The following is a 20,564-nucleotide window of genomic DNA, read 5'->3' on the forward strand; positions in this document are numbered from 1 at the left end:
GGTGATAGTGTTCGGTTACAAGGGATTGGTGGCTGTGTTAGTGCCCCACTTCATGTCATCCATTTGGAATCCGATTTGCTGTCAGGAACGGTCACCGTCGGTTTACAAGCCACGCTTCCTGTAGAGGGAGTATCTGTGATTATCGGGAATGATTTGGCCGGGGGGCAAATTTATGTTAACCCGAGGGTTGGTAAAGAGCACAGCAGGGTAAATAACACCCCACCAGCTGGGGATGGCGACAAAAGTTCCAAGTTATTTGTAGGGGGACTGAACTTCAACACAGAGGAAGAAGTTCTGACCTCTGTCTTCAACAGATATGGGCCGCTGGTGGAAGTGCGGGTGGTAAAAGACAGGGAAACGCAACGGTCAAGAGGGTTCGGCTTTGTCACGTTTGCAAGCACAAGAGACGCCAGGGAAGCAGAGAAGAATTGGAATGGTAAGGATTTGGAGGGTCGAACCATAACAGTAGGGAAGGCCTTTCGTAGGCGTCGAGAGGTCTACAGAAGAGGACAACTTGGCAGTAGTTTTGGGGTTGGTAGCAGCCGATATTACTATGGAGGCTCCCAGAGTTACGGCACCTCCCGAAAGAATGAATGTCAGAGCACTGGCCGAGAAAGAGACCGCCAGTCAGGTAACGGCTGGGACAAGGGGTCCCACCGTAACGGTTAGGAGTCTGGAGAAGTTGAAGCACTATATACGGGGGAGCCGCCGAGCCGGGGCTCCTACACGGACTAACCGTGAACGCCACGTTCTTAAAGGCGTCCATGTAAAGAACTTTCCTCCCCGGACTAACCGTGAACTCCACATTCCTTAAGGCGTCCATGTAGGGAATATTCCGCTGGGCCTCCCGAAAAAGTGCTATAGAGAGGTTTAAATTTGGGGGCTTTGGTCACCACCTCTTAACCGTCATTCAAGAGAAACTAGAAGTGGTTGACGCTTGGTCCAGAGGGAATTAATCTAGGGGATCGTGTGAAATTTTGTTGCTTTATTTTTAAGTGATGACTGTGCCCGGGGGGAACTGATGAGTTGGGGGGGGGGGGGGTGAGTTACCTGGTTTGTTTATCCAAGTTGGCCGGCAAAGAAAGTTTTCGCTGGGTTCAAACTTTCTTTCTTGAAGGGGGGGAGTGTTACATATTTATGTGAATGTATGTGAATTACTATTCCGGGCTTTGCTTATCAATGTGTAGCCGATTAAAGGTTGTTGTGATTAAAGGGTCAGGAGCCCTTCTGAGAAAAGGAGACCGGAAACGGAAGAAGAAAAGACACGAGGTCCTGGAGACGCGACGATTCTTCTTCTTCCTCGCCAAGCTCGGACGCGAGCGGTATCGATTGAGCAACGTAAGAGAATCGGCGTTTCAAAGCCCGTCTGGCGAGAGGAGTTACCGGGACGTGTAACTACCTTTTGACACGTCAAGTCACTGTGGCTTAGTGCACGGAACCAAGCAGCTGGCACAGTTCGCCTCACCGTCTACAAGGCCGCTTACGGGTCGCCCCTTGGGCCGCGCGCGCTGGGCAAGCCGCGTGTTGCTGTGCCTGCTTTACTTTACCCGCTTGGCTTGGCCAGGAGGTGCACGCTGCAGCCGTGGTTCCCGGTATGGGACGTGCCCGGGGAAAGCACGTCAGGAAGGGTCCGTTCAACCGCCCACGTGCGGAGATCGAACTACAGGAGTACGGAGACATTGAGAGAGACATTGACCATGGAGGGAGTCGGGAGTGGGGCTCACGTGAGGAATGTATAAGATGGCCATCTTAGAGTTAATGGAGATGAGTTTACATCTTTGTACTATTGATTGCTGATTGTTGATGGTTGATTGCTCGGGGAATATATCATTGATTATTCCGGATCCTTGGTGTGGGGTTTTTTCTTGGTTGGAATTCATATTGATTGCGTTACGAAAGCGCATACATAATAAATCTTTCTGGCGGAGTTCCTCTCACGGTCCGGGGGTCACCGAGACCAGGTAGTCACCGGGAGGACCACGTAACAGGTGCAAGATCAGAAAGGAAGCGGTATAAGTCAGAGAGACGACCGACCTGTCTGTGATGGTGCGGTGATAGGCCGATAGACTCAACTTCACCGTGGGAGATTCCAATAATCTTGAAGGCCAATTGGTTTCCACGGCATCAAGCTGAGCAATATGTGAGGCAGAGGAGTCAGCCCAGAGGGGTGAACAGTACTCCATCAAGCTGCGGATGAAGGCCTTGAAGGTCGTTAGGAGTTTAGGTGGGAGTTTAGGTGTGCCAAGTAAGGATGCTACGGTGGAGGATGCCCAGTTGGCGGCTGGTTTTGGAGGCCAACTTAGATATGTGGTTTGCCCAAAAAAGATCATGGCTGATAGTGAGACCGAGGAGTTTGAATGACTGAACTTTCTCAAGAGGATTGTTGAGAAAGTATATTGGAGGGTTTTTCATAGTCATTTCAGAGAAAGATAGTGAGAGTGTGAGATTTGTCAGGATTGAAAGAGATATTCTAAGTGTTTGACCAGCTAGTGATTTTTTTTAAGGTCTGAAGAGAGGTGAGAGGCTGCAGACTGTCTGTCTGAAGGAGAAGGTATGTCACGGCAGAGGTTAGAGTCATCAGTATACAGATAAAGGGGATTTTCCAGAGAGTCAGAGAGATCATTAATGAAGATCAGGAAAAGGAATGGACCCAGAACACTGCCTTGGGATACTCCATCCTTGAGAGAAGATGAAAGGATTCCGTTGAAATCCACATGTTGACTACGAGAGTAGAGGAAGTTAGCAAGCCATGTGTGGAGCTGGCCATAGATGCCATAGGCAGACAGTTTGAGGAGACATGGCCAGAGAAACAGCCTTGATCTCACGTCTGACATTGAAGGCCTCCATTGTTGGGTGAGTATAAGCAGTATGTCTGAGGTGGAGTGACCTTGTCTGAAACCAAATTGGTGCTCTGATGAGGTTATTGGAGAAAAGAAAAGGAAGGATTTCGTATGAATTGTGATGATGCATTAGCCTTGCTGATGATTGGAAGTAAGCTGATAGGTCCATAGTTAAGGGGATCCGTTTTTGCAACTTTTAACCTCTGCCCCCAAAGGTGGATGGAAGTTATGTTTTCACCCATCTGTCTGCCTGTCTGTCTGTTTTTGAACACACACACACACACATATATATATATATATATATATATATATATATATATATGTATGTATGTATATATATATATATATATGTATGTATGTATATATATATATATATATATATATATATATATATATATATATATATATATATATATATATATGTACATATATATATATATATATATATATATATATATATCTGTGTGTGTATAAAAGCATGTATATTTCTTCGTTTGTGGGTGGAGGTAAAAAGATCCCATAGGAAAGGTAGCACTGTATAATTTATAGCATGGGCCATTTGATGTGTGGAACAAACCTCAATGTCATAAGTAGGGAAACTGTAACTTAGGGTTGTTTAAACGTTCTTCACGGGGGGGGGGGGGGGTGGGGGGGTCAAGCAGTGCTAATTAGTGTAGGGATTAAGGATAGTTTTTCCCAGTGCATGCTTTCCCTCTGTAATCTTTCTTTTACGTTTTGAAACTCCTTTAAACAACAGCAACCACACAAACAAAAAGCCAGGCAGGTTCCCGGACTCAGCCTCACCCTCAATGGACCTCATAAGGGAAAGGCCCTGTCCACGAGAGGCAGGGAATCAGGGAGCGGAGTGAAGAGCCTGCAGGCCACATGCCCTGAGCGACGAGGGCTGGGGGTGACGTCAGCGGGAAGCTTCGAGAGCAGAGAGAGTGCAGAGCTGAAGGTACAAAATGCTCGCCATTTTGGTTCAGTTGGGTCGTGGAGTTTGTGCGCTTTGGAGGAGAGCGAGCGGAGAGAGCAGATCAACAGCAGCTCTTTTCTTTGTTGGGCTGGAGGCCATGCTGTACATCCCTATGCGGCGGAGGAGCCTAAAAGACAACCTCTTGACTTTCATCTCACGTTCGTGGTGCCGTCGAGCGTGGCGCTGCAGCCATCTTGTGCCAGGTTCCCACCAAAGGGACATCAAACTCTGAGCCTCGTCCCCAGCTGCCAACCTCGCAGAAGGACCCATTTGGGATGCAGAGCTAAGTGCCGGCACGAAAAAGGACATTTTATTTTCCCCTGTGTGTGTGGTTGAGACAGTGTGTGGAGGATCCTTATAGTCGGGAATTAGTTTTTACCACGAGTTTTATTTCGTCTTTGATTTCTTTTTATTAAATTGTTATTGTGGGCATTTTACTGTCGTGTTTACTTGTTTGTGGTTTCAGAATAAACCTGTGTGTTCCGTTCAGCGAAACATCTCGCATTCCTTCATTCCCGCACGAACCAAGAGCAACCCTCATCTACGCCGGTCGCCTCATTAGTTAAAAGCTGTTTAAACCATCCGTCTCGGCTGATCTTCATCGGCTGAATGAAATCGAAATAGAAAATAGAAAAATCGGCTTCATCGGTTAAATTTATATATAATATAAATAAATTGACTCCTCCTATGCACTTCTAGCCGAAGAAAGCTGCATAACTGCAACCATGAAAGGCTACACAAGGTCAGCCCTTTGCTGTTTCAAACTCTTCCCAGAGTCCCTCCACAACTGTAATGACATTTACACACAAGAGAATACCAATGATACATACCCCCTTAGCTGCCGGACTGGTTTCATCGCTTCTTGGAGAGTCATCAGTGACAGCATAGACAAAAAGGGGTCCCATCGAGGATCCCAAGCTGTGGTGAATATACAGTATATAAAAAATTATTACACAAAAGCCTGGTGGTGGTTCAATGGTTAAGGTGGCTGGCTTGGAATGTAAAGGTCCTGAGCTCTAGCCCCTGTCGTGTCATTGAATTAACACCAGGTGGGTTGACTTAGCCTACCATCCTTCCGAGGTCGACAAAATGAGTACGTACCAGCTTTCTGGGAACAGGGGGCATTGCATCCGTGATGTAGCGACACAGCTGAGCCTCCAGAAAATGATGCAGCCAAGCAACCGCAGGCTGCATACAAAGCACGACATTACACAAAAACAGAACTGAAGTCGTCCAGCTATATACTTCCTCTAAACTTCCTGGTTGGGCCAAAGCAACTGGTTGAGCAATCATGGAACATATTACATTACAGACTTGATTCGGCAACTGTGTTGTTCTTCCTTTCGTCTGCTCAAACAGGACAGCCGTTGGAATGCCAGGCTCATTTGGAGATCGAAGTCTTCGAATTAATCTGAACCGACGAAAGAGACTCGATTTATGTTCATGTTGAAATTTAAATTTCATGTTCAAGATCTTCTCATGGCAAACTTCAACAATCCTCTTGGTCTTCTTGCTTTGACGTTTCTTCTCCCATGTACGTACATTTTCCCTTCCTTGGTTTGCATTATTATTACATGATATGTGATTGTTTATCATAAAGATATCGTGAAGTTGGATAATTTTATATTTAATTTACAATCCATATTGTCATTAGTTACACATAAACCATGTCATACAAACATTTTGATTCATACAATGTTGCCAAGCACAGCACATATTAAAAGTTGTTGATCACGGTTTGAGATAATACCTGATTATAGTTCATACCAATCCTTTACAAATAACGGACATTCACTGTTTTTTGTTTTCATATGGAAAACTCCAAGAGTCCAAGGAATGCTGGTCGTACATGTTGGTTTCCCACGGAGTTCTTGAAAACTCTTTTGATTAAAATATGCGAGCTGTTTGTGTGTTTGGTTCCAGAGGAGATCGCTCAATTAATATAGTTTCATTCCTCTTATCGAATACTAGCTGAAGTATCCGGCACTGCCCGGGGCCGGGGGTGGGGGTGGGGGCGGGAGGGGAAAGGGAGGCGGGAGGAGGCGGAGGAGAAGTGAGAGTAGGAGAGGCTTGTACTGGTATTCTTACATTCTCCATGTGGTAAATACGGCACTGGTGTTTTTACAATCTCCATGTTGTAAATACTGTAGGCTACTGGCTTTCTTACATTCTCCATGTTGTAAATACTGTGCTGGTGTTTTTACGTTCTCCATGTGGTAAACACTGTACTGTAGCGGTTACCGCTGGATGCACACAATCGCCTTGCACCGGCCAGAACACGGCCAGACGCGCCTCTCCCGGGCATGCCCGGACTCACTGTTCCCGGGCACGCCCGAACCTCCCGGGCACGCCCGGTCTTGTCTTTCCCGGGCATGCCCGCTTTCGCCTTTCCAGGGCTCGCCCAGAGCGTCCGGGCATGCCCGCTATCGCCTTTCCAGGGCTCGCCCAGAGCGTCCGGGCATGCCCGCTATCGCCTTTCCAGGGCTCGTCCAGAGCGCCCGGGCACGCCCAGCCTCGACTTGCCAGGCCGCAGCCAAACACGCCCGGGCAGGTCCAGACTCGCCTTTCCAAGGCTCGCCCTTGACACCCGGGCATGCCCGGTATAGCTTTTGCCGGGCAAACCTCCCGACATAAATGTGTATATATATTGCTGCCCGAAAAACGGGCTTGTGAGAATACCTGAGCTGTTTTGTTTCAATAAAGCAACTCGGACGAATTCCGTCTTTGGTCGCGTCAATTCTTTCGACTCGCGTTGGAGCGCAGTTCCTTCATTGGTGACCTACCGACATGGATACGGCAGTGACGCTTAAACTGCCTACCTTCTGGGAGGCTCACGCGGCTGTTTGGTTCGCTCAGGCGGACTCTCAGTTCGCCCTGCGAGGCATCACCGCGGACGACACCCGCTTCCACGATGTTGTGGCGGCGCTCGGTTCCGCCACCGCGGCCCGCGCCTTGAGCCTCCTCGAGCACCCGCCGGCTGCTGACAAATACGACGCGCTGAAGACACTCCTCCTCGACGCTTTCGCCCTCTCACCGGCAGCACGCGCAAGGCGCCTGCTCGCTCTGCCCGAGCTCGGCGACACGCGCCCGTCCGAGCGCCTGGACTATATGCTCTCGTTGCTCGGTGAGCACTCTCCGGATTTTCTGTTCCGCGAGCTGTTCCTTCGCCAGCTGCCTCACCCGGTACGCCTCGCCCTGGCTGGTACGTTGATCACGGATTCCCGCGCCCTCGCCAGGGAAGCCGATAAGATCTCCTCGGCGGGCCAGCACATCGGCGTGGTTACCTGGAGCCCGCCGCTGTCCGAGGCGATGCCCACGACACCCGAGCGCCCTGCGCGGTTGGAGGCCGAACTGCCGGTGCAACTGGCGGCCGCCACGCCGCACCGCCCGCTTCCGACACGACGGCCGGGGCCTCCACCTGACCGGGCGTGGTGTTATTACCATGCCAGGTTCGGACACAAGGCTCAGACGTGCCGGCCCCCGTGCACTTTCGGCAGGTCGGGAAACGGCCGGGCCGGCGTTCTTTCCCAGCCATGAGCGCCGGCCACTCGGGCAACTTGCTGTTTATTCGGGACTAAGCGTCTGGGCGGCGTTTCCTGTGTGACACCGGCGCCCAACTGAGCGTCATACCCGCCTCCGAGCAGGACAGGCGGGACGCCGTTTGCGGCCCCTCTTTGGTCGCTGCTAATGGCTCGGCCATACGCACTTTCGGCCCACGCGTCGTCACCCTCTGCTTCGGCAGCCAGCGTTTTCAATGGACTTTTGTGACCGCCTGCGTCCCCATGGTTTTGCTGGGCGCCGACTTCCTCTGCGAGCACGGGCTGCTGGTCGACGTCAAACGTCGTCGCCTTGTCAACGCCGAGACCTTCAGCTCCCTGGCGTGCACGATGAGCAGCTCCGCGCCGACCGAACTGGCGTGCGCCCTCCCGGCAGCGAACGAGTTCGCTCGCCTGCTCGCGGAATTCCCGGCCCTCACGCGGCCAACGTTTTCGGCCGTCGCGGTGCGGCACGGGATCGAGCACCACATACCCACTACGGGCCCGCCGGTCTACGCCAGGGCCCGCCGCCTCGACCCGGCCAAGCTCGCCGTGGCGAAGGCCGAGCACCTCAGCATCGTGCGGCGCTCCGATAGCGCGTGGGCCTCGCCACTGCACATCGTGCCAAAGCCGGGGGGTGGATGGCGCCCGTGTGGCGACTACCGCCGTCTCAACGACGCTACCACCCCCGACAGGTACCCGATCCCGCATATTCAGGACTTTTCCGCCCGTTTGGCGGGACGGGTCATCTTTTCGAAAATTGACCTGATACGGGGCTACCACCAGGTACCTGTCCGGGCGGCCGACGTCCCGAAGACGGCCGTCATCATGCCGTTCAGCCTGTTCGAATTTTTGCGGATGCCGTTTGGCCTCAAGAACGCGGCCCAGGCGTTCCAGCGCTTGATGGACGGCGTGCTGCGCGACCTGCCGTTTCTTTTCGTCTATCTGGACGATATCCTCGTCACCAGCACGTCCCGCGCCGAGCACCTCCTCCACCTCCGAACACTGTTCGGTCGCCTCAGCGAGCACGGCTTAATTGTCAACCCGGTCAAATGCCACTTCGGCGCGACGACCGTTGACTTTTTGGGCCACCGCATCACCAAGACCGGGGCCGTGCCGCTGCCGACCAAGGTCGAGGCCATCACCACGTTCCCGCGTCCCCGTTCCATCAAGGCCCTCCAAGAGTTCCTCGGCATGGTGAATTTTTATCACCGATTCGTGCCCCGTGCTGCTCAGCTCATGCGGCCCCTTTACGAGGCCCTCCGGGGCAAGCCGGCCAAGCATGACATTGTTTGGTCCGCGGCCATGGACGCGGCCTTCGCCAGCGCCAAACGGGCCCTCGCCGACGCAACGCTGCTGGCTCACCCGGTGCTCAACGCGCCCATCACCCTCACTACGGACGCCTCCAACTACGCGGTGGGCGCCATCCATGAGCAATGGGTGGACGGGGTTTGGCAGCCACTCGCTTTTTTCAGCCGGCAACTCCGGCCGAACGAGTTAAACTACAGCATGTTCGACCGCGAGCTGCTCGGGCTATTCCTGGCCGTTCGCCATTTCCGACACTTCCTGGAGGGCCGCCCGTTCACGGCTTTCGTCGACCACAAGCCATTGGTCTACGCAATGGCTAAGGTCACGGAGCCGTGGTCGGCCCGCCAGCAGCGCCACCTCTCCGCCGTGTCGGAGTTCATCACGGACATCCGGCACGTCGCCGGCAAAGACAACGCGTGGCCGACTGTCTTTCTCGGGCCAGCGCGAACGCGGTCCACCTCGGCGTGGACTTCGTGCTCATGGCGGCCGACCAGACCACCGACGCCTTGGTGCAGGCACTCCGTGCGGTGGACACGGGCCTCCGCCTGGCTGACATTCCCTTCGCAGGCACTGTCCTGCTCTGCGACGTCTCCCAGGGCCAGCCTCGCCCCATCGTGCCCGTTTCCTGGCAGCGCCGCATCTTCGCCTCCATCCACGGCCTTTCTCACCCGGGCCGGAAAGCTTCTCAGAAGCTGGTGTCGGCGCGTTTCGTCTGGCACGGCCTTCGATGAAACATCCGCGACTGGGCCAACGCCTGCACGGCCTGCCAGCGGGTCAAGGTCCACCGCCACACCCAGGCCCCGCTGGCACCTTTCGCCGTGCCTGAACGGCGTTTCGACCACGTCCACGTGGACCTGGTGGGTCCCCTGCCCCCCTCGCGGGGGTTCACCCACCTGCTCACCATGGTGGACAGGACCACCAGGTGGCCGGAGGCCGTGCCCCTCGCCTCCACCACCACCGCCGACGTGGCGGAGGCGTTCATCGCCACCTGGGTCACGCGCTTCGGCGCACCAGCGGACATCTCGTCCGACCGCGGCCCACAGTTCACGTCTGAGCTTTGGGGCGCGGTCGCCCGTTCGTTGGGGGTCACGCTGCACCGCACCACGGCCTACCACCCCCAAGCCAACGGGTTGTGCGAGCGGTTTCACCGCTCCATGAAGGCCGCACTCATGGCCGGCCTTCAGGACGACGGTTGGGCCGACCGGCTGCCGTGGGTCCTTTTGGGCCTTCGCATGGCCCCCAAGGAAGACCTCCAGGCGTCCGCCGCCGAGCTCGTCTACGGCCAGCCGCTCCGCGTCCCGGGCGAATTCGTGCCCGATGCTACCAGTCCCTGGTCCGCCGCTCGCCAGCGCTCGGACCTCCAGGAGGCCGCCCGACGATTTGCCCCCGTGCCGACATCCCGCCACGGTGGCCCCCAGTCCTACGTCCCCCCCGGCGCTTCGCACAGCGGAGTACATCTTTGTGCGTCATGACGCGCACCGGGGGCCACTCCGGCCGCCGTACGACGGGCCCTTCCGGGTCCTGCGACGGGGCGACAAGTCTTTCATCGTCGACTTCGGCGGCCGGCCGGACCAGATTTCTGTGGACCGCCTCAAACCGGCGCACATGGACGTCGACCGACCACCATGGTTGGCCCTTCCTCCGCGGCGAGGCCGCCCCCCGTCCACAGTTCCCCCCGCTCGACCACCCACCACCACGTCGGACCCCTCCCCACGACCCTCCAGGCGTCGCTTCGGCCGGGTCATCCGGACCCCCCTTAAATTGACCCTGCCGGTGCAGGTCGATTCTGGAGGGGCGTGTGTAGCGGTTACCGCTGGATGCACACAATCGCCTTGCACCGGCCAGAACACGGCCAGACGCGCCTCTCCCGGGCATGCCCGGACTCACTGTTCCCGGGCACGCCCGAACCTCCCGGGCACGCCCGGTCTCGTCTTTCCCGGGCATGCCCGCTCTCGCCTTTCCAGGGCTCGCCCAGAGCGTCCGGGCATGCCCGCTATCGCCTTTTCAGGGCTCGCCCAGAGCGTCCGGGCATGCCCGCTATCGCCTTTCCAGGGCTCGCCCAGAGCGTCCGGGCATGCCCGCTATCGCCTTTCCAGGGCTCGTGCAGAGCGCCCGGGCACGCCCAGCCTCGACTTGCCAGGCCGCAGCCAAACACACCCGGGCAGGTCCAGACTCGCCATTCCAAGGCTCGCCCTTGACACCCGGGCATGCCCGGTATAGCTTTTGCCGGGCAAACTTCCCGACATAAATGTGTATATATATTGCTGCCCGATAAACGGGCTTGTGAGAATACCTGAGCTGTTTTGTTTCAATAAAGCAACTCGGACGAATTCCGTCTTTGGTCGCGTCAATTCTTTCGACTCGCGTTGGAGCGCAGTTCCTTCAGTACTGGTGTTTTTACATTCTCCATGTTGTAAATACTGTACTGGTGTTTTTACGTTCTCCATGTGGTAAACACTGTACTGGTGTTTTTACATTCTCCATGTTGTAAATACTGTACTGGTGTCACCTTAGAAGTAAATTATTTTCTTGAATACATGCTGGTGAATGTGCCGTTGATCACGTTTCTGAGCTAAGTTTGATGACGTTCAAAAAGAAGAAGACCTACCACCAACTTCGACCCCTTCCGGAATTGTCTGGTTGAACATGAATTGTTGTTTTATTTGTGTTCAAATGTCTTGTAATTGTTTTGTATTTATTTATGTGCATGTGTACTTGTATATATCTGCCATTAATCTAAAGGGCTTCGGCACTACAGAGCGATTTTTAAAAGTCTTTCCACACTCCCTCCTTACTCCCAATTTTTTTTTGGTCCAAAACACTCCCTGGCACCCACTGACAAATGTTACGTGCTCCTCCCCAAACCCCAGTCATGGTGTACCTCCGAGCCCTGAGAGGTGTCACGGCAGAAAGATGTGTTATTCTGTATGTCAAAGATCAATGGTGAAACCACACCAATTGTTACCAACAAACAAGTATTGCATTAAGGTCACACAAGAATAACAGTACAATAACAATATTAATCAATTGTCCAACCAATATATCATTCCTATGATGGTACCATCAGTTTCGTACAATATAACTCACTGTGCCCCAAGTGAGTGAAAATAACATTCCCAATGTCTCTGTCCCAGCTTCAAACCAAAGTCGATCCATGCTCCAGTGATCGTCAGAACGATGTTGTATCGAGACCAGAATCCTGCTCGGTTGACAGTCACACTGCCAAAGATAGGCAAAAGTGTCCTCAAGAGGCGGCTGGGAAATCACACCTTCAGGTATGGACGTTCAACGGCTCCCAATCAGCGAACCGCAAATTCACACTCAAAATCCACGTTACACACACACACACCAGGTTAACGTCTGGATGCGGTGAAATGGTTGAAGCGAGGTGAAAAACCTGGAGCGATGCGAAAATCCAGCGTGAGGCAAAATGGCCAACGGTCCATTCTCGAGACGTAATGACACTCCAATGATTCTCTTCGGAATCAACCGCAAAACCTGTCACGCAGATTTATCTGTCACAGCGATAACAACTCTGTCACAGGAATCCCTTTCCCAGGAAACCCCAAAGTTCGCTAGTGACCCCCGTTCGCCAGCGTTTGCTCCAGACCTCAAAGCAGCTCGGATCCTTCTCGACCTCACTCGCTCCGCCTCCTTTTTCCTCTTCTTCTTCCTCTTCTTCTTCATCCGGTTCCCGATCCGGTTTCCGGTTTCTTTTTAAAACATTAATTTTTTTTACCTTTTGAAAACAGTTATCTCCAATTCACTTATACAATAACAATAACAGTACATGGAACCAAAAATGTTTACAGTGGCTGAGAACCACAACAACGGAAGTGACGAATCCGTAACACAAACCCCTGAAAGTTTGACGAAGATCCGTTCAGCCATCTCTGAGAAAAATGGCGACCGACCGACCGACCGACATACACACACACACACACACACACACACACACACACACACACACACACACACACACACGCACACCTCTTATAGTATAGATTATGCAATGTTCCTTTGCATGTTTAATTGAAGATTGCAAAGAAAACTACAATTGGAAAGTATGAAGCGCTAGTTTATAATTGTTAAACTTATCACCGTTCATCCCAAAAAAGCTTGCTAATAGAAAGTTGATTTATGGAGCCCGTACCCTCCACCCCACCTTCCACATACATACTGTACTTTGGAAATTAGTATCCGCAATTTCCTACCACATTGTCAGAACACTCTCTGTAATTATTAAAGCTTGAAGTAACGAAAAACCCAAATTACAATGTTAATTATGTATCAGTCAGCTCTATACCTTGTATTAATGGAATTTCCCGAGTTCTGCCGTTGTGGATGTTTGCATTATACAGAGCGTATCAAAAAAAAGGTAATCAGAATTCAAGGAGTTAATATGCAAAGGTTATTTATTTTGACAATTTACATGTGGTTTACTAATTAAGAGGAGATCCTCAGCTTTCAATTGATACCTTCCATGCATCATTGCTGTCATAGTGTCACACATGACCGAGTACATGTTCATTGAAAATGACAAGTTCAAATCGCATTTTTACAAGTTTGGCTAATCGATGCAAGTCAGGATAATTGGTGCAAAATGAACGTCAGATGTGAACTTTTCTGAGGAATGATTGGCCTTTATGCACCCACACCTTCAACATGTCCACCTCCCCTTTCAACACAAAGCTCACAGCGGCGGAGCATGCCCTGAACTACTCGTCTCACTATAGCCGGGTCATTGCTCAAAGCATCCACTTCATGTCGAATACGGCCCTGCAATTCGTCAAGATCACAGGGAGGAGTTACGACCACCTTGTTCTTTAAATTTCCCCAAAGGAAATAATCACATGGTGTGAGGTCAGGTGATCTTGGCGGCCATTCCATTGCATGGTTGAGGGCGATGACTCGGTCTCCAAAGAGTTCCCTCAGTCGATCTCGGACAGCGATAAGACAATGTGCTGGGGCGCCGTCTTGGGCCCACCAGAGATATCTGAAGACACCACGAACCTGTCGCTCAAAGTTCTCCTCCAGCTGCGGCAAAACTTCATCATTGATCATCTGCAGATACCTGTCACCATTGACATTCCTTTTAAAGAAAAATGGTCCGATCACCTGACCACTTCCACAAAGTCCGAACCAAACAGTTCACTTTTGTCGATTCATGTTGGTGTCAAAATTAAATTCAGGGGGTTGTCCTGTCGGTGCATATTCAAGATCATTATGGGTATTGACCTTGCCGTCCATGGCGAAAGCAGCTTCGTCGCTTATAACGAGATACCGCCAGAAATTGACATCTGCTTCGCAACGTGCTATCAACCATCTGGCAAGCACCAGCCTCCTGGCAAAATTCCCTGGCATAAGTTGATGCCGGATGTGAATCCGACATGGATGTTGGTGGAGGTCCAGTCTTGTGATTCGGTTGAATGTTGCCGAAGGCAATCCTGTCCCATTTCGTCTTGCGCTGGTATCCCTCGGATGCTCCAAAACTTGCTGCCTTACTGCTGCAATGTTCATTTCCGATCGCCCAGTGCGCCTCCTACCAGAATTCCCCTTGTTGCGGTTGAGGCTAGTGCCATGCTCTTGGTATTTTCTAACATTCACCCAGATGGTTTTGGCTGCTGGAGGCTCCCGTTCTGGGAAACGTTCCCTGAACGCATCACGAGTTCGCTGCAAACTTCCGGTTTGATGAAAGGTTGCAACCACAAAGATCCGCTGTTCAGTCGTAAGTTGAACCATCTTTTCAATGACTCAGACTGTCTCTAAACCCATACACTGTAGGCCCATCTTAAATACCCATCTTAAACAAAGAATGACGCAACCGACGATTACCAGGCCAGCTTAACAATTTTACATAATCAATTTGGCAGTCGACAAGTAATGCGTCCATTTAAAACTGTCTTGCACCGATTAGCCAAACTTGTAAACATGCGATTTGAACTTGTCATTTTCAATGAACATGTACTCGGTCATGTGTGACAGCAATGATGTATGAAAGGCATCAATGGAAAGCTGAGGATCTCCTCATAATTCGTAAACCACATGTACAGACTTGGCATTTAATATGGAATATTTTTTTTGTGGGGGTGAACTTACTTTTCAAGATGACTTCGAACCAAAAGTTCATTGGAATTATGTTGAAATTATTCTAGATTTTGTTAATGTGACCTTTAAAAGAAACAAAAACCACATTTGACATTTTGAAGCAAATAAATTGATCCTTGAAAGTGATGTAAACTGATATCGAACTCAATTCACGGACAGTACTATGTTAAACTTCTGTACGTTTTCCAGAAGTATCTCTTTATTTTGCACATTAGCCAATTTTTTTTTCAACAAAAACAAAAGCTAAATCATGACTGGGATTACGGACAGTAAAATTACAGTTCAGCACTTCATGTAACCCTCACGAGCATTCAGGAGAGCACGTACACGTCGAAACATGCTGTTCACGAGATTTGCCAAGGTTTGGACAGGAATCGCTTGCCATGCAGTGACAATAGCCTGCTGCAATTCACGCACAGAGGTCGGCTGCTGGTCCAAGTTGTCGATTTCACGCGTTAATTCTGCCCACAAGTTCTCTATCGGATTCATATCCGGGGACATGGCAGGCCACCCCATATGCTCTACACCACGGTCAGCAAGAAAGTGTTGGATCATGCGAGCACGATGAGGCTGTGCATTGTCATCTTGGAAGACAAAGTTTCCTCGAAAGGCTGCACGAGCAAATGGAAGCAATGTTTCTTCCAGAATGGCCCTGTACTTGAACTGGTTCAGGTTTCCATTCAGGACAACCAGGTCAGTTTTGCCCCCTGCATGAAAAGCAGCCCAAACGGTCACCCCACCACCTCCAGCTTGGACTCTTGGCACTATACAACCTTCATTGTGGGCTTCATGCACTTGTCTGCGCACTCGGACACGGCCATCTTGACGATTGACCAGAAATCTAGACTCGTCACTGAAGGTCACGTGATTCCAGTGTCCTGGCTGCCATTGACGGTGCTCTCTGGCCCACTGCAATCGGTGCTGGCTGTGTTGTCTGGTCAGGCGTGGCTTTCTCAGGGGACGCCTGGCATGATAGCCTGCTTGAACCAGTCGTTGGTTGACGAGCCTTCTGCATACAGGCACATTTGTCAGTTGCTGCCACTCAGCCCTAAGCCGATTAGCTGACTTGGTACGGCCATTGCAGACTAACCGGTGCAGCTGGCGATCATCTCTCTTTGTGGTTCTGCGTGGACGTCCTGGCCACGGTATTGGAGTACGGACACCCCTCTGAGCATTTCGTTTCAGGATCTTTGACACCTGACCTTGAGTAATGCCATACTGCCGAGCAATAGCACGCTGTTTCATGCCAGAATTTCGTAAAGTCACCACTCCATGACAAACAGCATTGTCGAGTTGACGGACCATCTCCAGAGGAAGCGGCAATAACTTTTGTAGACGTGCAGCAGTTGATTTCCACTAATACAGAACGCAACAACCCTTATATACCCGATTGTGAAGCGAATCGTCAAATGTACCTGTCCTTACATTTTGTCATGCCACCTGTGATATAATCCTGTTATTGACTTCTTGCTGCGAAAAACAATCAGTGACATGGTTCTTTCAACAAAGACATCACCAAAGGGTAAAAGAAACTCGCCAGATTGATATACTGAGTTCAGAAAGTAAACCCGTCAAGAAAAAAAAAAATTCCATATTCAATGCCAAGGCTGTAAATTGTCAAACGAAATAACCTTTGCATATTAACCCCTTGAATTCGGATTACCTTTTTTTGATACGCACTGTAGAAACAGGGTTCCCTAAAAGATAGGTTGGTAAAGGAATCTAAAAAGGGTAAAATTAATGGAAGAATTTGTTCACATTCGCATAGATATGTATGAGTAACTGGGACTGATCAACTCTTGGGGGGTGGGGGAGGGAAGTGGAGGAGGAGGACGACAAGACAGGGTTATCACCATAGTGATGTATATTCTTGCAGTTTTAACCCCTATTGGGGGGGGGGGGGGTTCACATATATATATATATAGTACATTCAGAAAGTATTCAGACCCCTTCACTTTTCTCACATTTTGTTATGTTGCAGCCTTATGCTGAAATCGTTGAAATTCATTTTTTCCCTCATCAATCTACACTCAAAACCCCATAATGACAGAGAAAACAGGATTTTAGAAAGTTTTGCAAATTTATTAAAAATAAAAAACTGAAATATCACATTGACATAAGTATTCATACCCTTTGCTATGACACTTGAAATTTAGCTCAGGTGCCTCCCATTTCTCTTGATCATCTTTGAGATGTTTTTCGACCTTGATTGGAGTCCACCTGTGGTAAATTCAATTGATTGGACATGATTTGGAAAGGCACACACCTGTCTATATAAGGTCTCACAGCTGACAATGCATATCAGAGCAAAAACCAAGCCATGAGTTCGAAGGAACTGCCTTCAGAGCTCAGAGACAGGATTGTGTCGAGGCACAGATCTGGGGAAGCCTACAACAAAATTTCTGCCGCATTGAAGGTTCCCAAGAGCACAGTGGCCTCCATAATTCTTAAATGGAAGAAGTTTGGAACAACCAGGACTCTTCCTAGATCTGGCCGCCCGGCCAAATTCAGCAATCGGGGGAGAAGAGCCTTGGTAAAAGAGGTGACCAAGAACCCGATGGTCACTCTGGCTGAGCTCCAGAGATCCTATGTGGAAATGGGAGAAACTTCCAGAAGGACAACCATCACTGCAACACTCCACCGATCTGGGTTTTATGGCAGAGTGGCCAGACGGAGGCCAAACAGTTCAATCTTGGTTTCATCAGACCAAAGAATCTTGTTTCTCCCAGTCTGAGAGTCCTTTAGGTGCTTTTTTGCAAACTCCAAGTGGGCTTCCATGTGTCTTTCACTGAGGAGAGGCTTGCATGTATGTATGTATGTATGTATGTATGTATGTATGTATGTATGTATGTATGTATGTATGTATGTATGTATGTGTGTCCGCTCTTCACCCATTGGATGGATATCTGAGCTAACGCTAACCACAATTGTAACATGAAATACTTAACCTAAAGCACCCAGAGGACCCAAAAGACAACCACCCACCCCAGACCCCTCTGTCCCCTCTGAGGACCCAAAAGACCCCAAGGACCCGAACACCAATAATACACGGAGGACCCAAAGGACCCAAAGAAACCAAAAGGCCCAGAGGACCCAAAAGACCCCAAATACCAAAAAGACTGAAAAGACCCAATGGACCCCAAAGACCCCAAAAATACCCTGACGACCCCGAAGATCAAAAATACCCCAAAAACTATAAAGACCCCAAAAACCCCATAGACCCCAAAGACCAATATGATTCTGAAGACTGAAATAATTTTGAAGCCCTAAAATACCCCAAAGACGCAAAAGATCCCAAAGATCCTGAAAGACCCTGAAGAAACAAAACACCCCAAAATTCCTTGAAGACCCCAAAGACCAAAAGACTGAAAAGACCCCAAAAGATCCTTAAATACACAAAAGACCCTTAAAGACCAAAAAGTCTGAAAATACCAAAATCGTCTCCCCTGTACAGTCTGCACAGTGATGAGTGGAGTGGAGAGGAGTGAGGGGTTGGAGAGGAGTGAGTGGTTGGAGAAGAGTGAGAGTCGGAGAGGAGAGAGGGAGGGGAGAAGAGAGAAGGAGGAGAGAAGAGAGAAGGAGGAGAGAAGAATGAGAGGGGGGGGGGGAGAGAGGAGTGAGGATTGAGAGGGAGGTAAGGGAATGGGAGAGGAGAGGAGTGAGGGGAAGGAGCGGGGAGTGTGGTGTAGAGAGGAGTGAGGGGTAGAGGAGAGTGAGGGGGAGAGGAGAGTGACGGGTAGAGGTGAGTGAGGGGTGGGGAGGAGTGATGGGTGGATTGGGGTGAGGAGGGGAGTGGAGGGGAGAGGAGGGAAGAGCGGAGAGGAGGGAAGAGCACAGAGGAGGGAGGAGAGGAGGGAAGAGCGGAAAGGAGGGAGAGTTGTGTTCCCTACAAGGGAATTAGTTATTTATTATACTTCGTAAAAGTACTGTGCTTGAAAACTGAAGTTAGGGATCTAACTGTAGTGTAATTATATATTTTTTCATATTCCCAGGGTATATATAATGAGTTTATTTCAGGCGAGTTAACTCTTCCAAATATGTAATTAAACAATACTTCAAAAAACTTTGTAGGTAATAAATTGTATACGTGGACTAACTATGGAATACAATCTCTATATATATATAATGGAGCAAGTGTTTGTGATTATGTATGCATGCATGTATTTATGTATGTATGTCCGTTCTTCACCCATTGGTTGGATGGCTGAGCTAACGCTAACCACAATTTCAACCTGAAATACTTAACCTAAAGCACCCAGAGGACCCAAAAGACCACCACCCACCCCAACCTCCCTCTGTCCCCTCTGAGGACCCAAAAGACCAAGAGGACCCAAACACCAAAAATACACCGAGGACCCAAAGGACCCAGAGAAACTAAAAGAGCCCGAGGACCCAAAAGACCCCAAAGACCAAAATGACTGAAAAGACCAGAAGACCCCAAAAACCCCATAGACCAAAAATACCCTGAAGATGCAAAAGACCCCAAAGACCCTTAAATACCCCAAAATCCTTAAAGTCCAAAATACTGAAAAGACCCCAAAATATCCTTAAATACACGAAAGACCATAAAAACCAAAAAGGCTGAAAATACCCAAAGACCCAAAATACCCTGAACACCCAAAACACCCCAAAGACCCTGAAGACCAAGAAGACTGAAAAGACCCCAAAGACCCTTAAATACCCAAAAGACCCTGAAGGGAAACCTAAATGCAATTTTTTTTTTGCCAAAAACCATTGATTAATTAAACACGGTCCAATTTTAAGGGAATTTTGTTTCTCTTTGCCAATCACAAAGTGCCAAAAAAAGCCCTAGAGTGTCGATTTTCGATATGGCCAGTGACGTCACATTGTGAACTCAGTAGGTATGAGATTATTATGAGATGCGGGTGATGCATCACGGGCGATGAAGGTTGTGGTCAAGTTTCATTGAAATTGTGTGTGTAGTTTCAGAGAAGATAGCAAATACCTATTTTGGGGAACAACCCCATGTACACTCCCTTGGGGCCCGATTTTTTTTTAATGCTGTGAACAAACTTTGGTACAAAAAGGGTGTTGAAGGTTGTGGTCAAGTTTTAACGAAATTGTGTGTGTAGTTTCAGAGAAAAGAGCAAATACCTATTTTTTTTGGAGGGGGTGGGGCAACCCCCCAGTAGACCCCCTCAGGGACCGATTTTTTTCTTAGTGCAGTGAACAAACTTTGGTACATCACAGTATTGTTACGTGCTCCTCCCTGACCTTCTGGTCTCGGTATACCTCCGAACCCTGGGAGGAGCCACGGCAGAAAAATATATATTATTCCGTGTCGAAATCAATAAGGAAACCACACCAATGGTTATAAACAAACCAATAATATATTAAAAATCACACAGGAATAACATCACCAATATGATAGCAAATCCAGACAATCAAAATCTTAAGATGGTACCATCTTATCTAGTACTTATCTCAAACTCACGGCACTCCCCAATGTCTCTATAACTCTCCAAGGTGAAGTTGATTCGCTCCAGCGATCGTGGGAACAATGTCCGATCAAGATCAATCGAGGCGTAGGCGGTCGAAGCGGCACAGAAGTCACGTGGTCCAACACCCAGCAAACTCGCGGTAGAATGGAAAATCCCCAAAGACGTGCGCCGACGTACACGTTCGCCGTTCAATCAGCGAACCGCCGTGTAACCTTCAAAACGCCGCTTTCGCACACATGCATCCCCGGCAGACGGCCGGAGGATGAGAAAAGTTGCCGCGTACCAAAACCTTCTTCGGTGGACGCAGCGTGCGGAGCAGAATGGGGGACGACTC

At 50.0% G+C, this 20,564-nt stretch overlaps 1 protein-coding gene across 1 annotated transcript in view; it reads left to right on the top strand.

Annotated features, from left to right (window-relative positions):
• Positions 1–5,086: 5,086 nt before the first annotated feature.
• The window catches only part of LOC137422177 (uncharacterized), an 80,972-nt gene continuing 65,494 nt past the window's right edge, over positions 5,087–20,564 (top strand). Inside the window, exon 1 of the mRNA XM_078770909.1 lies at positions 5,087–5,350. Coding sequence (XP_078627035.1) covers positions 5,254–5,350 — 97 coding nt within the window. The 5' untranslated portion in view covers positions 5,087–5,253. The remainder of the gene's footprint in view (positions 5,351–20,564) is intronic.

Source organism: Myxine glutinosa, chromosome 1 (genome assembly GCF_964187855.1).
Source record: "Myxine glutinosa chromosome 1, kmMyxGlut1.1, whole genome shotgun sequence".
Classification (NCBI taxonomy): domain Eukaryota; kingdom Metazoa; phylum Chordata; class Myxini; order Myxiniformes; family Myxinidae; genus Myxine; species Myxine glutinosa.